General features: G+C 44.8%; 2 protein-coding genes across 2 annotated transcripts; both read left to right on the top strand.

The window, feature by feature from the left end:
• The first annotated feature begins 755 nt into the window (after positions 1-755).
• On the top strand, positions 756-4113 carry klf1 (Kruppel like factor 1 (erythroid)). The gene is made up of 3 exons (XM_080520571.1): positions 756-985; positions 2465-3284; positions 3395-4113. Exons 1-3 carry the CDS (start codon positions 911-913, stop codon positions 3568-3570), a joined length of 1071 nt encoding a protein of 356 aa, XP_080376697.1. The 5' UTR covers positions 756-910; the 3' UTR covers positions 3571-4113.
• Positions 4114-15212: 11099 nt separating this feature from the next.
• LOC308147057 (uncharacterized protein) lies at positions 15213-17433 on the top strand. Its single transcript, XM_080519115.1, has 2 exons — positions 15213-15310; positions 15890-17433. The coding sequence occupies exon 2, from the start codon at positions 15902-15904 to the stop codon at positions 17102-17104; it is 1203 nt and encodes a 400-aa protein (XP_080375241.1). The 5' UTR covers positions 15213-15310; positions 15890-15901; the 3' UTR covers positions 17105-17433.
• The last annotated feature ends 1934 nt before the right edge of the window (positions 17434-19367 follow it).

Below are 19367 nucleotides of genomic sequence, written 5' to 3'. Positions count from 1 at the left end.
TGCAGCAGATAGGGCCTGCCATCTGATAACGGCCACTCGTGTGTTTACTTGTGAATGAATAAAACACTCCACAGAGTTCTTTTTTCTTTTTTTTATTCATCTTTTTAGAGAGATTATATTTATTAGACGATGGTCTTTAGTGTCATTCCTTCTATATTGCAGTTTCTTTGGTATTTGTGAAACTTCTATTGTAATTATCTCTAATATTATTTAATTTTCACTTGTTTATTGGTTCACATGTCAGCAATTCATGATAAAAGTATGCGTGACACCCCGTTTTGCTCTTTCGAGGACATATTGATGTGGTCTATCTTCTGTCCAGATTGTTCTTAAACTTTTTATGATGTTCGATAAAACACTCTTTCTCATCACGTGAGGCTTCAACTCAAAACTATGGATCAAATAGTAAAGAACGGTGCATTTAATGAGTGAAATTAGGTTGTTTTTTGTGCTCATTCGCAATTCCTCCCGGCTCTTTTGAATCCCGCGGGGCAGGAAAAGTGTGAGTGAAGGTGTGAGGTAAGCAGAGTCATTCTAAATCTCCAGTGTGGAGGAACCGGCAAAGTCATTCACACTCACAATGCTCCACCTCCTAACGGTCAAAGCCTACATGAAAAGGAGAGATTTGAAGTGAGACTTGCAGCTGACGGAGATAGACAAGAGAGAGGAGGGGGGGAGATATCAGCGAGGGGGGGCATCTTTGGGAAACGTCACTTTGTGTGGCCTTTCAGCACTAACGGGACTGTAACTGGGATGAGAGGGAGGCTTGGTGACTGTGGTTTGATTGTTCTCTCGGCTCACGGTGAAAGAGGAATGTAAAATAATAAAACAAAAACAACAAAAAACAACAAAAAACCAAAAGAGAAAGTTGACTGTCGCTGCTCCACCTGTCGACACCTCAGACGGCTTGATGGCTGTGACCCAGGCTGTGCTCCCTTCCTTCAGCTCTTTCTCCAACCTCTCACACGCCGGCGACAACATGAAAGTAAGTCCCTTCAGATTGATTTATTGGTTTTTGTTTTTGTTGTTGTTGTTGTTGTTTCCCCCCGCTGAGGGACGGCAGGCTTTCGACGTGTTCGCATCACTTTGGCATTGTGCGATGAGATGACAGTTGGAGATAAGAGCAGCTTCATATCTGAGAAAACCTTCTGAGCTGCTTTTATATCATTGGCACGAGTTTAAAATGTAATGTCGAATTCAACATTTTAATATTGACATTTAAAGGACACCCTCTAAAAAAAACAAAACAAAAAAAAAAACCTTGATATTGAAGAATTTCATTATTCCAAGACCTGCTTTGTTGCATTTGTGACTTTTTATAGAGTAAAATAAATAAATATGTAGTTGGATAGTCTAAAACTGACCAAAATAACACATTTAACTATTTATTGTTTAATCTCTTAAGTAGGTTAAAATTCTCTTCAAGTCCACATGGTACAAGTGTCCTGTAAAAAAAATGTGTTTTATAAAAAAAACAACTTTCCTTTTAAAGAAACTGTTTGTTTACAACTGAAGTCATTTTGCAAAACACAACAAAAAACAATAGCAAATGTTTAATAGATTGTTTAAGGGACCCGTACAATAGAAACTACGCTTGTGTGTGTATGAGTGATGGTATCTATTTGTTTCTCTGCCTCTATTTCTATATGTGTTTTTATTGAAGAGCTTTTATTTGTACGTTTTTACGGATTAATTTTATAACGCACAGATTGGTTGGCACTTTTAAATCTCATTGTACTTGTTACAATGACAATAAAGATCCTATTCTATTCTAAACAAGAAAATGTAGATGTGGGGCAAAAACTAGAAAATGTAAGTTTTGCAATAAAAGTGGGATCGACGTAAGTTCTAGGTTTTTATTGGGTTGAACAGTTGACCTGAAACACTCATTTATTCTTGAAATAACATAACTGTGTGTTGAAATTATACTTTTTGTGAGAATTACACGTTTGTTGCTGTGTGAGTTCATTTATTGTGAGCTGGTTTGAACAAAACCTGCCTGGTCGTCACTTCAGCCGTGAGGTTGCATTAATGTCCAATGTAAAAATGCTCCCAATTTTTTTTAAAAATGAAAACGAATCTTAAATGTGCTTTTTTTTTTTTTTAATTAATATATTTGTTTCCGCCCGAAGCAATGATACTCTTTTAGACGAGGCTTCGTTCTGAAAGTTGTGTGTAAAAGCAGGATGAAGTGGATTTTGACATTTAGCTGAAACGACGCTTGACAAGTCAAACGTTCTATTTTTCAATCCACAGTAAAATTCCAGATTATTGACTTTGTTTAGTTGTTACAGGTTGAGTTTTGTTTTAAGAGAACTGTTTTTGGATAGAAAATCCTCAGGAGATAAAGCAGGAGTGTCATCTTTTGTTGTGAACTCGCTCTTTAAATAGAAAAACAAATAAGCAGTAATCCTGTTTTTTGGTTGTTGTTGTTGTTTTTTCCCCCTGCAATCCTCTGGTCCAGGTGTGGCAGTCTGATGTATCTCTGCCTCTCGACTCGCCGACCATCAAGCTGTCGCCACACGCCTCGGACCAGCTGCAGGTGGCCCAGCACATGACGGAGGAGCTGCTGGACGACGACAGCCGGGCATCATGGGACATCGAGTTCCTGCTGTCTGAATGGAGCAGCCCGTCGCCTGAGATCGTCCCGTCTCTGGACGCCGGCGACCACCGGCCGCCGCCGCCGCCGCCGCCGTGCCCCGAGGCGGGACACGAGAGCCTGCAGATGAACGGCTTCATGGCGGAGCTCCTGTCGCCCCCCGAGGCCTCGCCCGTGCAGCCGGAGCTGTACTTCGGCGACCCCCACGCCGGCCGCGCGGCGTTCCACGACGTGCACAACCTCAATCAATTCGACTTCTCGCAGGTGGGGAGCGCAGAGAGACACGGCAGGGGGGGCGTCGGCAAGGTCACGTCCTGGGACTTCACTCCCTACTACCACCAGCAGCAGCAGCACCCCGCCGCCATGGCGACCCTCCCCGACGGCAGGTTCGTCCCGCCTCAGGGCGTGACCCCCGACCCCCGACACTACGGCTACGTGCCCCACTTCAGCCACGGCGCCGGCCTCTTCTGCGACTACGCCCACGGCCAGGCCGCGGGTCACCTGCCCCTCCACCAGCAGCCCCTGCTGCTGGGAGCCCCGCCGCCCCCCGCCGGCGTGGAGGGGAAGCGCGGCAGGAGGCCGACCGTGAGGAAGAAGCCGGCGGTCCACGGCTGCGAATACCCCGGCTGCAGCAAGACCTACACCAAGAGCTCCCACCTGAAGGCCCACCTCCGCACGCACACAGGTAACGAGAAGGACCCCGGCGGCGGCGTCTCCTCGCCCGGCGGCGGCGGCGGCGTCTCGCCCGGCGGCCTGCCTCCCGACGCCCGTCTGATTTGTCCGTTTGCTCCGCAGGGGAGAAGCCGTACCACTGCTCGTGGGAGGGCTGCAGCTGGAAGTTTGCGCGCTCGGACGAGCTGACGCGTCACTACCGCAAACACACGGGTCAGAAACCCTACGAGTGTGTGCTGTGTCAGAGGGCCTTCTCCCGCTCCGACCACCTGGCGCTGCACATGAAGAGACACACCTGAAGCACACACACACACACACACACACACACCCACACTGGGTTACTATTTGCCGATATTTGGTCAATTTGTAGTTTTAATTCAGCCCCAAAACGTTCAATTTTTGTCAATGACTCTTCCAAAGAAACGATCGATATCGACTCTCTTGGTTTCTAATAACGGCACGCAGATATCACCGAGACGCAGAAGAAGCAGAGATATCATCGCTCGCAAACACACCTGACGAAATTCTGTGTCCTCGCCTGTTGAAAACGGGTCAATTTGACCTTCATCTGTGTGGTTATTTCGCCACACAGGCTTTGCAAATTACATTAAGATACAAATACGTTGATTTATGCAGCAGACTGTCCCAATTCAAACTTGACAACTAAGGAACTTCAAACTCGGCCTCTCCAAGAACTCATGAGCCACTCTGGCACACGCAGACACACACACACACACACACACACACACACACACACACACACACACACACACACACACACACACACACACACACACACACACACACACACACACACACACACACACACACACACACACACACACACTGTACACGGGACACAACAGACTGAAACACTAACACACCACAGTGTGTACAACACGAGCGTCGACAGCTGATATCGTTGTGAAGATCTCCACAGTAAAGGTCGCGTTACAAGCAAAGTGTTAAACTAACCCGATCAGTATGTCGTTTTCTATTTGTTACTTTAATTTAAGAGCAAGTTTCATCTTTTCATTTGTCTCCTAGAAGATTTTGAAGCTGTAGATAGTAGTTTATTAACGTGATAAATAAAATGAGTAGCATATTTATTATAAGGATCTTTTATATACAAAAGAAGAAGCTATAAAATTGTACAATGTTTTTATATTTCCAAAAGAGTGCTTTATATCTGTATGTGTTGTTAATGTCACAGTAATTCTAATAATAAAGACGTATGATTCTGTAAAACTACTTCTCAGTGTATGATTAAGGGCTGATCACATTTTAATACTGTTTTAAATGTTTTTGGCAATTTTTTTTGCCATTTCAGCAGTTTTGGATAGATAAATATTTTATTAGTTTTGGACATGTGAACAGTTTGTATTGTTTAGAGCCTTTTAGCAATTTACACCATTTCAGCTTTTGGAAAAAACAATTATATGAGTAGTTGAGGACAGTCCTGTGTCTTTATTACTTTTAGAAATGTTGACTGCTTGTCACCATTTGTAGATTTTTTTTATAGCATGGTCTCTTTAACAACAACAACAATAATAATCCCTACGGCATTGTCAGTGCTCGGACCCTAAAGACAAGCTTAGCTTATTATTATTATTATTATTATTATTATTATTATTATTATTATTATTATTATTATTATGGCTATTTGAGACTGTTTAAACACTTTAGCCGTAATAACAGAACATACTACTTACTTTTTGTAATTTATCAATTTTTTGTAATTTAGCACTTGGATCACAGCTTTTCATTTGTTCTCATCTGGCAAACTTACAGGTGAATTCCTCTTTCTGTATTGAATTGAACTACTTATATTTAGTTGATTCATTTATATTTATATTTCAAGAATTGCAGTGGGAAACTCGCAATGCCGATTTTAGTTGACAGAACGAAAGAAAGTTGCAGATGTACGCATGCGTCCAGATGTAATGTGGTCGTTTGTCCTCCAGGTGGCAGCACCGGGTCATCGTGTTGCCTCCGTGTGTGCCGGCGGGGAGCAGCAGGCTGCTGTCGGTCTGCCGGGCGGCTAATCTGGGTGAGGACGAGAATCCGTTTATGTAACTCCACTCTCAGCGATTCGTCCCGATTATGTCAGATGATGGAGGTCACCGTCACGTTACGGCGCTCTCCGTCCCTCCGCCTCCAAATTACCGACAGGGACTGCGTCTCCTCCGGGGAGACGGAAGAGGACAGACACAGGACTCACTGAGATGCTTCCATCACTTGCATCGCACGCTGATTAAGTTCAGTAAGTCTGTAAAAACCTGTGTTTTATTCACGGTGCATCACGTGTCTGTGTTTACATTTTAATCTCGCCGCCTATAAGTTACTCCTGTGGGTGCCTGAGTGTGACCTTTGACCCCCCAGCTGCTCTCTGAGTGCTGCTCAGTGGCCTCTCACTGCTCCTAAATCCCCAATATACACTGTATGTGTCAAAAATAAAACATTATATTGACGAAAACAGTTTTTGACAGAGCCAATAAGAGAAAAAAGACAAATAAAAATATTGGTCAACAAACAAATAAACCACTGTTGTTGAATTCATGCAATAATATATACAGAAGAATAACACAAGTCAATGGAAGTGACGTGGTGAAATGAAATGAAATTCAATTTGACCAATAATACTGGTATTGATGTCGTAACTACGGTAACAGCAGCAGCTCCTCTGTAAAGGTTTTCAACATGTTCCACCAGGAACTCTCGCTTGACTGAATGAAGGCAGTTTCACTTCCTCTTCATGTGGTCGGTTATTTCTCATTCTCTCTCTTCTGCAAGGCTCCACAACAAAACACATGTCAACACAAACAAATGGGACTTTTCTGGGCACAATCAATGCTTCAGTGAACAATTTAATTTTACCGAAAGACGTAGAATTACTCCCACAATAAATATATAAACTAACACATAAACAAACAAACACATGAGAATAAACAAACACATATATATATAACAACCAACCAAAAAACAAACATTAATTAACCAATAAACAAACAAACAGACATTAAATAAATAAATAAACACACAAACAAATAAACCAGCAAACAAACAAATAAACAGACAATTAAACAAATAAACAAACACATAAAATGATGAATAAATAATCATACACACAAACAAATAAAGAAACAACTAAACACACATAACTAACCCAATAAACACAAATAAAACACTAAACAAATAAAGAAACAAATAAATAAATTAATTAATAAACAAACAAATATAATAAATAAACAAACACATAAATAAACCAATAATCAAACAACCATATATCTAATAAAAAACAAACCAACCAACCAACATATATTTAACAAACAAACAAATTCGTTCATTCATTCATTCATTTCCAGTTGGACTTACTAAAATCTGATTGGTTTAGCTTCAGTTTGTCACCCCCCCCCAAAAAAAAGAATGATTCAAACCTCTGGTGGAATATCGTCAGAGTTATGTAACAAACACCTCAAAACAAACATAGAAAACTCTTTTCAGTAAACATCTGTTAGCTGCGTAATCGAATCATTATTTTTTTTTTGGGGGGGGGGGGATTATTGATTCATGTCTGTAAATCTCACATGTCCGGTTATGTAACGGGGGAGCCGCCACTTGTTTCTGTATCGGTGACAATTAAACTTAAAAGTGTTTGTTTTCGTGGCGATTGTCCTTCTCAATCCTCTTTATCCGGGACGGGAGACGTTGGTCCACAGCTCACATGAAGCAATCCTGATAATTACAAGTCTGCAGAAATCAACAGTCTATTTCCCCACAGTGACTGTGTTGAGGACGTATTCCTCCTCCTCCTCCCCCTCCTCCTCCTCCTCCTCCTCATCGCCAGAGGAATCCACAGGCTTGTTGACGGCCCACTGATAGTTCCCTCCCCCCCTCCGTCTGCAGGAGGGGGGGGGGTTATTTTAGCGGTGGTTTGGGAATTAGAGGTGACGTGAGGACGGAGGTGGAGCCGCGACCTGCGGCGACCTGAAAAGAACAAACAATCAAACGCCGCCACCAATCCCCTTTGCGCTTCCAGTCCAGTTCCTTCATCCCTGTTTACGTCAGGTTATGCTGCCGGGGCAGGTCCTGCCAATCAACAGTGTAAACATTATTGAGTAATGGTTTTCTTCCCTTGGTTTTGTTTTTGGTCCTGCTGGAACACGACACAGGTCAAAGGTGAACACTCTAATATTATTATTAATGTTATACTGGTGACGAGGACGAGACTCTACATCTTTTAAGACCGTGTGTTACGCCTGAAAACAGCCCCCGTGATGCAGGCTTGTTCATGTATTTGGTTCCTTGCAGCCGTTTCTTCCTCCACTGTTAAAATGCATTTCCTGAAAAATCCCTCACAGAAAGTGGAAGCGTTCAGTTTATAGAACAAATATTATCCGTGGCGTCAGCCTGGTGAGCTCCAGTAGATGGATGTGAGGTTTACTGAGGACGGAGGTGAAATCAAATTCCCGACTTTGCTTGTTTTCCTCGGTGGAAAGGAAACCAAAAAAAAAAAAAAAAACACCCCACAAAACACAAATTAATCAAATTTGGACTTTTCCCCTCACGGGGAGGTCGTTTCAGGACAAACGTTGAATCAAATTAAGACGACGGAAAAGCAGAATGAAAGACATTAAGCAGCGGCTTCTGCTATTAAATAACAGATTTGATTATAAAACAATGAGATTAAAGTTACAGGGGGCTTTTTCAGACGTTGGTTTACGATTAACAGACAAACTCCCCGTGAGCCTGTTAAAAGAGGAAACACCTGAGGTGGAACTGGGACTATTTGCGGTTGTTTCCATGTTTCTGTATTTTACCGTGGTATTTATTTATCCGCCAAGCTTCTAATTTTAGGTCCCTAAATCTTAAATCACTGTACTTCCTCCTCCTCCTCCTCACTTTCAATTTCTACAAAGACGATTCAGTGACTCTGGCAACATTTCCAAATAAAAAGGAACCTTTTTGTTTTGCATGTCATGAAGGCCGCCGCCATTGCTGCTGGTCTCCGTCTACTGAGCATGTGCAGTATGAGCACTTTCAAAGCGGTGCGTTTTCCTCCGTTTTCAACAGAGACGGAGTTTGAGTATTTTTTTTTTTTAAGTTGTGTGTTCTCCTGTTTCCATGGAGACGGAGTTTGAGCACTTTCATAAAGTGGACTTTTCAGTGGCTCCGAGCACAGTTGTTGTATAAGCAGATGCAAATACTTAGCTTAGCATAGTAGCGGCGTAAACGTGGCCTTAAAGTGAAGTCAAGTCACATAAAAATAAAAAAAAATAAAAAATTAATTGAATACCAAGATAAATAGATAAAGAACTAAATATCCTTGGGCAAATTAGATCTTTTAATTGAATTCGTGGCATAAGAAGTCTTTTATGATTCTACATGTGGTACAAATTGAATCAGGAGCAGAGGCAGAGGCATGTCAGACCATTATCTGAAAAATTGATTCATAAATTGGAAGTTCTGGCTCCGAATGGACTGTGTGTGTGTGTGTGTGTGTGTGTGTGTGTGTGTGTGTGTGTGTGTGTGTGTGTGTGTGTGTGTGTGTGTGTGTGTGTGTGTGTGTGTGTGTGTGTGTGTGTGTGTGTGTGTGTGTGTGTGTGTGTGTGCGCGTGTGTATGTGTGTGTGAAAACAAGCTTCCTGTCGTACCATCCAGCCAGAGGTGCAAAGAGTAAAACCACTGTTACATTACTGTGAAAATGTTGTCGTTACAAAATTCCAAAGTAAAATAACTTACTTAAAAATATGAACTATTCTTTACCGACAATTACCTTAATTATCAATAGCAGATGTTTGATTTGATTTACTTGCGTAAGATAAAGGAGAGTTCTCACTTACGCAGTAAAGTTTGTTTTGTACACAAACACAGAAATAAAGCAGCAGTGTTGTTGTTGGCCACTAAACCACAGATTGCTTTGGCACTCGGTCGACACTTGTAAAAGTAAAATACCTCCACAATACTTATTTGTCATTTTTAAAGGTTTTAGAAATAAATTAAAAAAAAACTGTTTTCTGGTAAAAAAACAAAAAAAACAAAAACATCTGGACTTGTTATCTTTAAAGACCTTGAACACACACACACACACACACACACACACACACACACACACACACACACACACACACACACACACACACACACACACACACACACACACACACACACACACACCCTTGGCATTGTGTCGTGTTGTAGCATTAATATTTCAGGAGCCGTGTCTCTACTCAGCCTCTATAAATGGACTTTCCCCTGCATTATTAAAGTGAGCTACTTGAGGGCACCGCTGATCGCGGCCTCTAAACTGAGACATCCATCAACACCTTGTAAAGGTTCACGGCCGAGGCGGGGGCAGGAGACGGGGGAGGTGGGGGGGGGGGGGGGGTGAGACGAGACAGGTCTGTGTTCACCCTCGGCTGTCTCGGCGTCTCCTCTCCCTCTTCCAGCTTGTGTGAGCGTGTGGAATAATTCACCGTGTGTTTGCTGTTGCACAAACTCGCATAATTTGAATGTGAGCGAGGATTAGAGGCGGTGAAAAGCCGCCGCCGCAGCTGAATGGCTGTCGAGAGGGACTGCGAGTCCAAGTGGATGGAGCAATGAGCGAGCGAGGCAAGGAGACAAAGGAGGAGAGAGAAAGAGAGAGAGAAGGGGTGGTGGGGGGGGGTGAGCTGGCTCTCCTGATTTGAACTTGACGACACACACACACACACTCTCACACACACTCGCACACACTCACACAGAGTCAAACCAGGCCACAGTCGGCTCTGTGCACCGGCAGTCCAATTACTTTGTGCCTTTGTTTTATTCTGAAAAAGCCAATGAAGCTTCACACACACACATGAATGCTCATACAGTAGGACCTCCACTCGTCGAGGAAACGAAGCCAACACACCCCGAAGCTCAAGGTCCAGCAGGTTATCATAGCAGCTCTGTCCCGCTGCAGCCTGATGTCAGAGCCCAACCCAGAGGTCTGCTTGATGGTATTTTGCCCGGTGGAGTTTGTTCCCAGCGTTCCGGAGCACAGACTTCCCATTAAGAAGTTGAGCCCGGAGCTCAAACCGCCATGTGCTCCGTCACATCTCACCCCGTCTCACCGCGTTCTTTTTTTTTTTTTTCTCGACTTTTTCCTCACACGTTTTCTCGTGTGACTTGACGAGACGAACCTCAGCGACCTCACCGTAACTTCGGCTTATCGGGAGAATAAAATCTGCTGGTTTTTTTTCTCTCAAGCGGCCCTCGTGGACAAACCCAGTGTCCTCACACTCAAGCGGAATCAAGTGGAACACCAACTGCGTGTTCCTTCACCTTGTAAACTGAGATTTATGAGAGGTTTTAAAGTATCCCGTTTACATTTACTCACGATACACGCTTGACCCAAATGCATGTTTGCTTAAGCCATAGGAGGAAACCCAAGCATGCATGTGGAGACAAGGTGCAAACTCAACACAATAAAAGCACCCAAGTCTGGACTCGAACCGGGGACCCCCCCCCTCACTGTGAGTTGAGAGTATAAAACCACTACATCACCTGCATTCTCACTATTTTCTTTTTAATAAGCGCACCGTCAGCTGATTTCCACCGGGAGTTCCATGGTTCAAAATGTACCAATGGAATGGACCCACACACACACACACACACACACACACACACACACACACAATGTTTCGGTTACGTAATCTGCGGTGCAAAGTGGACACATTGTCCGTGAAGCATGTCCAGGGATGCGATCGACTGTCACAACAATAAACAGCACTGAGGCAACTCCTCCGGCTGAATGCAGAGCGACAAACTACAACTGATACGGTTTTAGTTTTTTTTTCCTTTCTAAAGCTACTCCTCAGAACTTGGTGGCAGATTGAAATCTGAGAAGTGCAGAATGACAGCGACAGCTGCAGTGATTCTAAAGCAGATTGAGATTTGGTACGTTTCACCTGAGGACTATTGTAAATATTCTACTTTCCCTTTTCAGTTCTATCACTGTTGTTACTCCGTGATGTGCTTGTGTGTTCCAACGTAAAGAAAATAAATATACAAACTTCAGAAACCGTAGATATTACTGCAATAAACTCCAGTCCATATATTTAATTCCTCTTCAGGAGAAATCTTAGTCATATTCTGCATGTTTTAGTGATACTAGTATTGTTTTTAATCACCTGTATGACTATAAAATAGGTCACATTCAACGATAACATTTAATGACAAGCCGCACTCGAGATGGACGTAGAGATAAATTAATTAAGAAGATGATTCTGTTCTTTGCTCTTTCTTTGACATCAGCATCAGATAAGATGAGAAACGTAATCTGATCATCTGTATCTGCTCTGTCATCACTGTACTGACTTTACTTTTGGCCACATGGCAACAATCACAAACGTCAAATAAAATGTAATCGCATTTCTTCAAGTCCCCTGTTGGTCACATCTCTCATGGAGATTTGGTAGATTTACATCTGTTAAATAAGCAGATTTTTCAAGAAAATAATACAGATATTTAAGGAAGTAAATCGGAAAAATTACCGGTAAGGAATAAGCAAAGATAGAAAAACATGAAAAAACGCCAACTAATAAACATTCATTACTTCTTGTGTTGGTGAAATTGTATTATAAAGTAGGATTAGTGACACACAAATAACTGAATACTATTAAATGATTATTGAAGCAGTTTCAACTACTGTATTTTCTGGATTGAATTTGCTCCTGAAAGCAACTTGGATCTGTCAGAAGCTGCATCATGAAGAGGAAGAAAACATACAGAAATAGTTATTGTGTATTTGCCACAGACGATACTGTATGTATAGGCTGTATAAACAATAACACATTTTTTTTTTTAAAGTACTCTAAAGGCTCAGATATACTCGACACTAAATACACATTAAAAGCCAGTTTGGTTCAGTTGGACCTTTCGAATGTGAAAGAAACAGAGTAATACCACTGATGACCTGTGGGGGCAGTGTTGAGCCACGTATGTAGCTCATGTGTGACCAGAGAAAGGAACGAGGGATAAAACAGAAATCGACTGGACCTCAGGACCAAGGAGCTTCAGAGGACTCAGTTTTCATTCGCAAAGTTACAAAAAATAACACAACAAATTCTCCACGGACCACATTTTGAATACATAATTAATTATTATTATTCTCATTCTCATTCTCATTCTCATTCTCATTCTCATTCTCATTATTATTATTATTATTATTATTATTATTATTATTATTATTATTATTGTTGTTGTTGTTGTTGTTGTTGTTGTTGTTATTAATGAATTCAAATTATAGTCTGGAAAATACAGATGTTTTCAGGAGCAAAGCGGTTGTCTTAATGGTAACTATTACACTAAACTCCTGTTCACCGAGGAGAACAGCCTCAAGCAACTGACAGCAACACAAAGGGTGTCTGGTTCTAACTGACATTGATGTCAAACTAATTCTGCACGAGGAGGACAGCCCACAAGTTACTTTTTCACTATTTACTCCAACTATATAACACCATTACTATTTAAAGGAGTATCTCCATTTATTCTTCAGTGATTCTGTTATGTTTGTTTGTTGTTTTTTTTTTTTTTTTTATAAAGAGCTTCCTTAGTTTGTCAAATAGAAACAGGTCAGATGATGAAAGCCAACCATCCGTCTTTCATTTGGTTTGTTTAAATGAGAGGGGATTTCAGTCGTAATGTGGATCATTGTTGTCACGTTTCTGCTCTTTGTTCCTGGAGGCATTTCTGGGAATATTTCAAAGCAAAATGTCATTTTCTTTTTTTTTTTAAGAAGAAGAAGAAGTGGGAAGAGAAATGAAATTGCTCAGTTGAACCCAGGTTTGTTGGCAGCTTGCTCAGCGGGGGGTTGGGGGTTGGGGGGGGGTCTTGGGACAGCCGTACAGGTTTCAGTTGGCAGGACTTCAGCCTCTGGTCTGAGTCAGCACCGCCTGCTGCAGCCACGCGCCAACGTGACCCGCCAGCTCCGTCCAGGTCACGCAGAAACAGGTCGACGGTGACACCGTCGACCCAGAGGGAGTCTGCATGGGTAAAAAGTGTCTTCTTCTTCGGGGGGGGGGGGGGGGGGGGGGGGGGGGGTGAAGCAGTAAGAGCAGCTCAGATGCATTTGCATGTGCAGGGAGGAAGTATCACTGTCCAGCGGATTGCTCATGGAACAATGTTCCTTTTTCTGTGTGTAACCTCACCCCGCCTGAACTCCCGGCAACTGCACAGTCCTCAGATGCACTCCGGATTACACAACACCGCTCTCCTGCTCCATTCACACGAGGGCTCTGGAGCACTGGAGCGGCTCGCTGTCTGTCGCGGCCGCCTTTACATTCTTGGTTTGCGAGACACAGCGGTGTAATCCAAACGTTACACAGTCACGCTGTGATCAACCTCCACTGGGCGTAAAACAGAGACATTACACACAAAGTGAGTCACGTCACACAGCCAATAATCCAATGTGATGCAAATAAAAAGAACAAGATTGTTTGGTGTGATTGTAAAAGGTCCCCCCGCCCCCCCTTAGCGAAACAAACATGACTTCTTCCAGGGAACAGCGTTCCCCGAACTGATGTTACAGGTGCTCACCTGCGCAGTGCAAAATGAGGACAACTTCAGCCACCTTGATCCCCGCCGACATGTGTTTTCTGGAACATGGATTATCTAATCTGACACGGCGTCGTAATACGCAGAGGGCACAAACCCGTCTGGACTGTTTCAAGGAGCCTGGAATATTCTTGAAATGACAAATCACAACAAAAACACATGAAATGGATATTATCCACAAGTCAAAGATCCTGCTCTCAGGCTTTTCTTTCCTCATTCTTTTTGGAGGATTTCTTAAGGCATGTCAAGGTGGTGGGGGAATGGATGGATGGAAGGTGGAGGATGAACACGGCGCTGCTCATAACCTCTTAGAAAGCAACATGTGCACCGACCCGTATCAACATAGATGTGAACAGATCAACATGCCGTGGGCGAGGCTCACACTCCACACCTAAAAGTAAAGAGTCAGACTGGAGACCAGCAGGTTGGAGCTGTTTGGTTCATGACTCTGCTGAATGGGACTGAACTGACGTCACCTGACCTGGCCTCCAATCTCTCCTTATTTGTCGTCACCATTCATATTAAAGCGTCTCTGGATGAACACCAGACACTTTACTAAACCACAAAGCAACATATGTTGCTTCTGGTTGATTCAATTTTGTTTGAAATGTTGTGATTCCTGGTGAATGGATCCCAACTACTTTTGGTATTAGTAGGAAAGTAAGCCATGGATTTGATTTTGTTGATTTTTGATGGAAATTCATGGGAAGGGAGGGAAAGTCATCTGGGATTAATAAGGTATTTCTATTCTATTCTATTCTATTCAATCTCAGAGGAAGTCCTTGAATAAGTCTCCTGTTGACATATAGACACACAACGAAACAACATATAGAGGCTGTGGGGAAAAAAACATTGAAAAATACAAGCTATTTATAAACCTAATGGCTTCATTTGTGAAGTTGTCCGCAAAACACTTCATTGAAATATTCAGGTCATATAAGTGTAACACTCAACAATTTGTTGGTAGTTTAAGTTTGTGTAATATGTGTTAAATTGAATTTAGAAAGTGACGTCATTTGAATTTGAAGTCAGATCCTTTTTTAAAACTTCCTTCAATTCAACACATTTTACAGTGCTGGTTTGAACCTGGTTGATTTGACCCAGCTGGCTTCTAGTTAGGAGGAGCAGGAGGAGGAGGAAGAGGGGGAGGAGGAGCAGGAGGAGGAGGAAGAGGGGGAGGAGGAGGAGGAGGAGCAGGAGGAAGAAGAGGAGGAGGAGGAGGAGGAGGAGGAGCAGGAGGAGGAGGTACCCGGGTGAGGCTCCGACCCCGGCTGAACCGTCCTGCAGCGGACAGAGAGGAGGAGGAGGAGGAGGAAGAGGAGGAGGAGGAAGAGGAAGAGGAGGAGGAGGAGGAGGAAGAGGAGATGCGGACAAACATCCAGCAGAGCCGCGGAGCTGCGGGACTTTTCTCTCCGACCGGGAAACGACTTGTGGAAGATTTGATCAACCGGTTTCAACTGTAAGTCCGACCACTTTCACACTTTCATGAATTGTATTTGCTCGTTTTTCAAATTACAGGCAACTCAATGTTAACATAAAGTTACAACCTGTTACTTTGCTTGAAGTTTAAGTTAGAATTTTAACCTGATTTCGGTTCATGTTAATAAACGGACTCTGTAGGATTTTGATTTTTAACACTTATGTTTCTATTAATTTAGTGTCAGTAACTTTTTTTTTTTCAACTTCATCATAAACGCATATTTGCTCCATTTGTTGCGGTGGAATTTAGTTTTCTGGTAAAAAAAAAAAAAAAATGTGGGTACAATCTCGTTGCAAGTAGTTCTTGTAAGTTTCATTCAGGAATCTTATCTATTTACCATCAGCCTTCATAAATAAAGTTTGATTCGGTTTTTATCTCCAACAATTCTCACCCTTAAACGATGACATCGATAAAAAGTATTAACGGCATGTTTTGCAACCTTTACAACAAAGCTTCGCCTCACCGCGTGCACTTGTGTCTGTGGCCACCAGGTGGTGCCGTTGCAGCATGTTTGTGCCCGAGTCGGTCACAAACCTGTAGATTCTCCTGTGATTTCAGGAGAGTTTGAACATGACTGAAGGAACCATCATCCAGGACCTGTCCGGGCCCCCCCAGCTGTGTGCAGAGTCCAGGTGTCCGGGTGGGGCGGGGTCCTTCAGCGACGAGGCCGTCTCCCTCCTGACCTCCAGCAGCCAGCTGGCCCGGACGCTGCTGGGCCGCACCGTGGCCCTCAAACACAAAGACAGCGACGGCATGGCAGTCAGCAGCTGCGATGAAGACGGCGGCGGCGGTGCGCGCCGCAAACGGGAGTTCACCCCGCTGGAGAAGAAAGACGAAGGCTACTGGGACAAGAGGAGGAAGAACAACGAGGCCGCCAAGCGCTCCCGGGAGAAGCGGCGAGCCAACGACATGGTGCTGGAGAGGAGGGTCTTGGATCTCCTGGAGGAGAACGCCCGTCTGCGGGCCGAACTTTTGGCGCTGAAGTTTCGCTTCGGCCTCGTGAAGGACCCGTCTGACGTGTCCATGCTCCCGCTGTCTGCGCCCGTCTGTCCTCGCACGACCTCGCATTACTACCAGGCTCATGATGACGGGCCCTCGCGCATCACCGCGCAGACCGGCGGCGGCGGCCATCACGTCCACCCGCAACCGCCGCCTCCGCACCAGGGCGTCATCTACGGCGTGCGGGCGGTGGAGCCTCTGAGTCAGACCGAGGAGTCCGGGGTCTCCACGTCCTCCAGCTCCAACGTGGGAAGCCCAGTGTTCTTCGACGACTCGCTGGGCGAGTACGGCAGGCCTCCCGCGAGGGAGCTGCTGGACGAGCAGCAGCAGCAGCAGCAGCAGGGCTGCGGCTCGCACGTGGGAGCCGGCGAGAGTCACTACGGGAACAGGCAGGACTCGCCCGAGGGTCTGAGGAGCCTCCCGCACAAGCTGCGCTTCAAGGGCCCCGTGGGCGGCGGCGGCGGCGACGGAGGGGAGGCGTGTCCGTCGCCGGAGAGCAGGCACAGCGGCCCCCCCGTCGCCATGGTGGGACCCAACATCCAGATGAGGAGCCAGCAGCCGGCTGCCTGGGAGGAGGCCTGTGGTGGACTCGTGCAGCAGCATCACGCCGCCTCCCCTGGGTATTACACCTCCGCCGCGCCACAAAGCTCAAGAGACCACAGGGGTTCATCAGCAGAGGACGTCAACCTCAGGTCGCAGATCAGCTGTTTGTCTCAGGAAGTGGCTCAACTCAAGCGACTCTTCTCCCAGCAGCTGCTCACTAAGATTTCCTAAAGGCTGAGTAGAGGTGGGGGGTTCAGATCCCGACTGAAGCCAAGAGGCCACACATCTCGTCACGCCAATCAGCTCATGAACTGTTCAAGCAGCTACCTCGACAGCGACAGGGTCATTTAGAAATCCAGGTCTAACCCGGCGGACAGATTCCAAACCTCCCAATACTTGTCTGAAACACTGGAAACAAACGTTGGACAGTCGAACCACACCGTACAGCAGCTGTAACCCTTTCCTTGCCACTCGCAACACACGTGTGTGACATTTAACACGTCTGTTTTCACGCTTGTTTCGTTTGTGACATTAATCTTGAACTGTGTGATAAATGTGATTAAAATAACCTATTGGAGTGACTGTCTGAGTCTCTGTGCTTGTATGTTTATCTCGTGCCAGCGTCTTTGTATTACTCGGTTTGGAGAGTCAATTTAAAATGAGGACCATCCGTTTTGTGTCCAAGTTCATTGGAATTACCGAGAGCAATGAATGGAACGTAAACTCGAGGTAAGATGTGCTGCTTGAAAACTGACAGAGGCAGACGAGTTAAAAAAACAGCAACAACAAAAAAAACCCACAATACATCACAGTTCCTGTTGAGGAGGTGTGAATGCAGCATGAATCTAAAATAGTGCCGGTCTTGGAATAACTCGTCAACGACTCCTTCAGAAAGCAGACGTTACGCTACAGATCAATTCAAACATGGAGGCGAGAGCACAGGCTTCTGTGGGAAAGCTTTTGCATGTTGCATGGGGGGGTGGGGGTGGTGGAGGGGGAGGGGGGTCCTTGTGATGGACGGCCGTCCTGTCACGGATGTCCCCTGCGTTTACTGCAGCTTCAGCTGCGAGCTAAACCGTCATTGGCTCCCGCCCACTGCAACACCGACTTAGTCACAACAACAGCACAGGACGAGAGGATGAAGTCAAAGTGACGACCATGAGGTCAAAACGCTGAGTCTGCCGCCTCGAAAGCTCAGCTTCAACTCCAATATTTCAAATGAGTTAATGACGTTTTCGCTTCAATCTCAAAATGGCGAATAATAGCTGTTGTTCCACTTCCACGTTTCCACTTAAGAAGATTAGAGAGTGCTCGGTCTGCTTTTAATTTCACGGCATTGGCAGAACAGTGCGATAGCGCACTGCCTCTGAGGACATGTGTTGAATATGTCTCGGTATCATAAGCTATGATTACATCAGGTGAATGAACGGTGACAGTTGCATGAAGAAATGTAAACTCGGATGACTGCTTTATCTGTGTTATATTTGCACGTGGACTGTGCTGGATGATGCAGGCGATCTGTTAAGTTAAGTTTCTTCGTCTTCGCTTCAAAACGCAGCTTTTACCAGAGACAAAGAGCACCGCGGGCTTCCAGACCTAAATGGGACAGTGGGGAGTGGGACAGTGCCAAGGAGAGAGGGGTGAATGCGGTGAGAGGCTCGAGACTCTGCGTGACTCATCTCGCACGTCAGCAGAAGCCAAGCTATTTTTAGAGGCTGGAAGCAGCTGCGGTGGCGACGGATTGGTCCGTATGGAAGTGAAGGATACAGGGTCCAGAGTGCATCAACACCTGGACAGGTCTGCACACTGGCACCACAAGTGTGGAGGTAAAAAACAAAAAAACAAATACAAAAACAAAAAAAAACCACTGCGAAAAGAATAAGGCCAAAATGTAGCACAGGTCATCTGAACCGTTACATGCTGACTGATTGTATGACTGAACGTCAACGTTATGTGTCCCTCATAAATAATTCCGAATCGAGCATTCAGTGCTGCTTGACCAACAGCAGGTGGCGCCAAAAGCCTTCATTCATTCATTCATTCATTCATTCGTTCATCCGCAGCAGTGTCGTTATGTGAGTAGAACTCCTGCATCGAGCTCGTGGTTCCACCACAACAAGCAGGGATCCATTTTTTTTTTTTTTTTTTTGGTGCAGTAGGCAAAACATTCAAGTTCATGGTAAATGGTTTTAAATCACATCCTCGAGGGACCAAACGGCATCAAGACAGACACGAACCAGCTGCAGGGAGCTTGTTATTGGATTGTTTTGTGAGGGTTTTATTTTTTTTGTCTGAGCGCAATGCACACGTGAAATCTTTTGTGTCTGACGAGTCTCGCTGCAGACCAGTCTGCAACCCCCCCCCCCCCCCCCCCCACCCCCACCCAAAAAAACCCTCAGACATGCAGGAAGGAGTGAAAGGCTTGTGGTTGCTAGGCAGGCACCACCACACCACAGTTGCCAGGGGGAATGCCTGCATGCAGAGGCAGCTGGAG

The sequence above is a fragment of the Blennius ocellaris genome (assembly GCF_963422515.1).
Source record: "Blennius ocellaris genome assembly, chromosome: 3".
Classification (NCBI taxonomy): domain Eukaryota; kingdom Metazoa; phylum Chordata; class Actinopteri; order Blenniiformes; family Blenniidae; genus Blennius; species Blennius ocellaris.
Note: the sequence above shows the minus strand (reverse complement) of the source record. Positions and strands in the feature narration are given on the sequence as shown.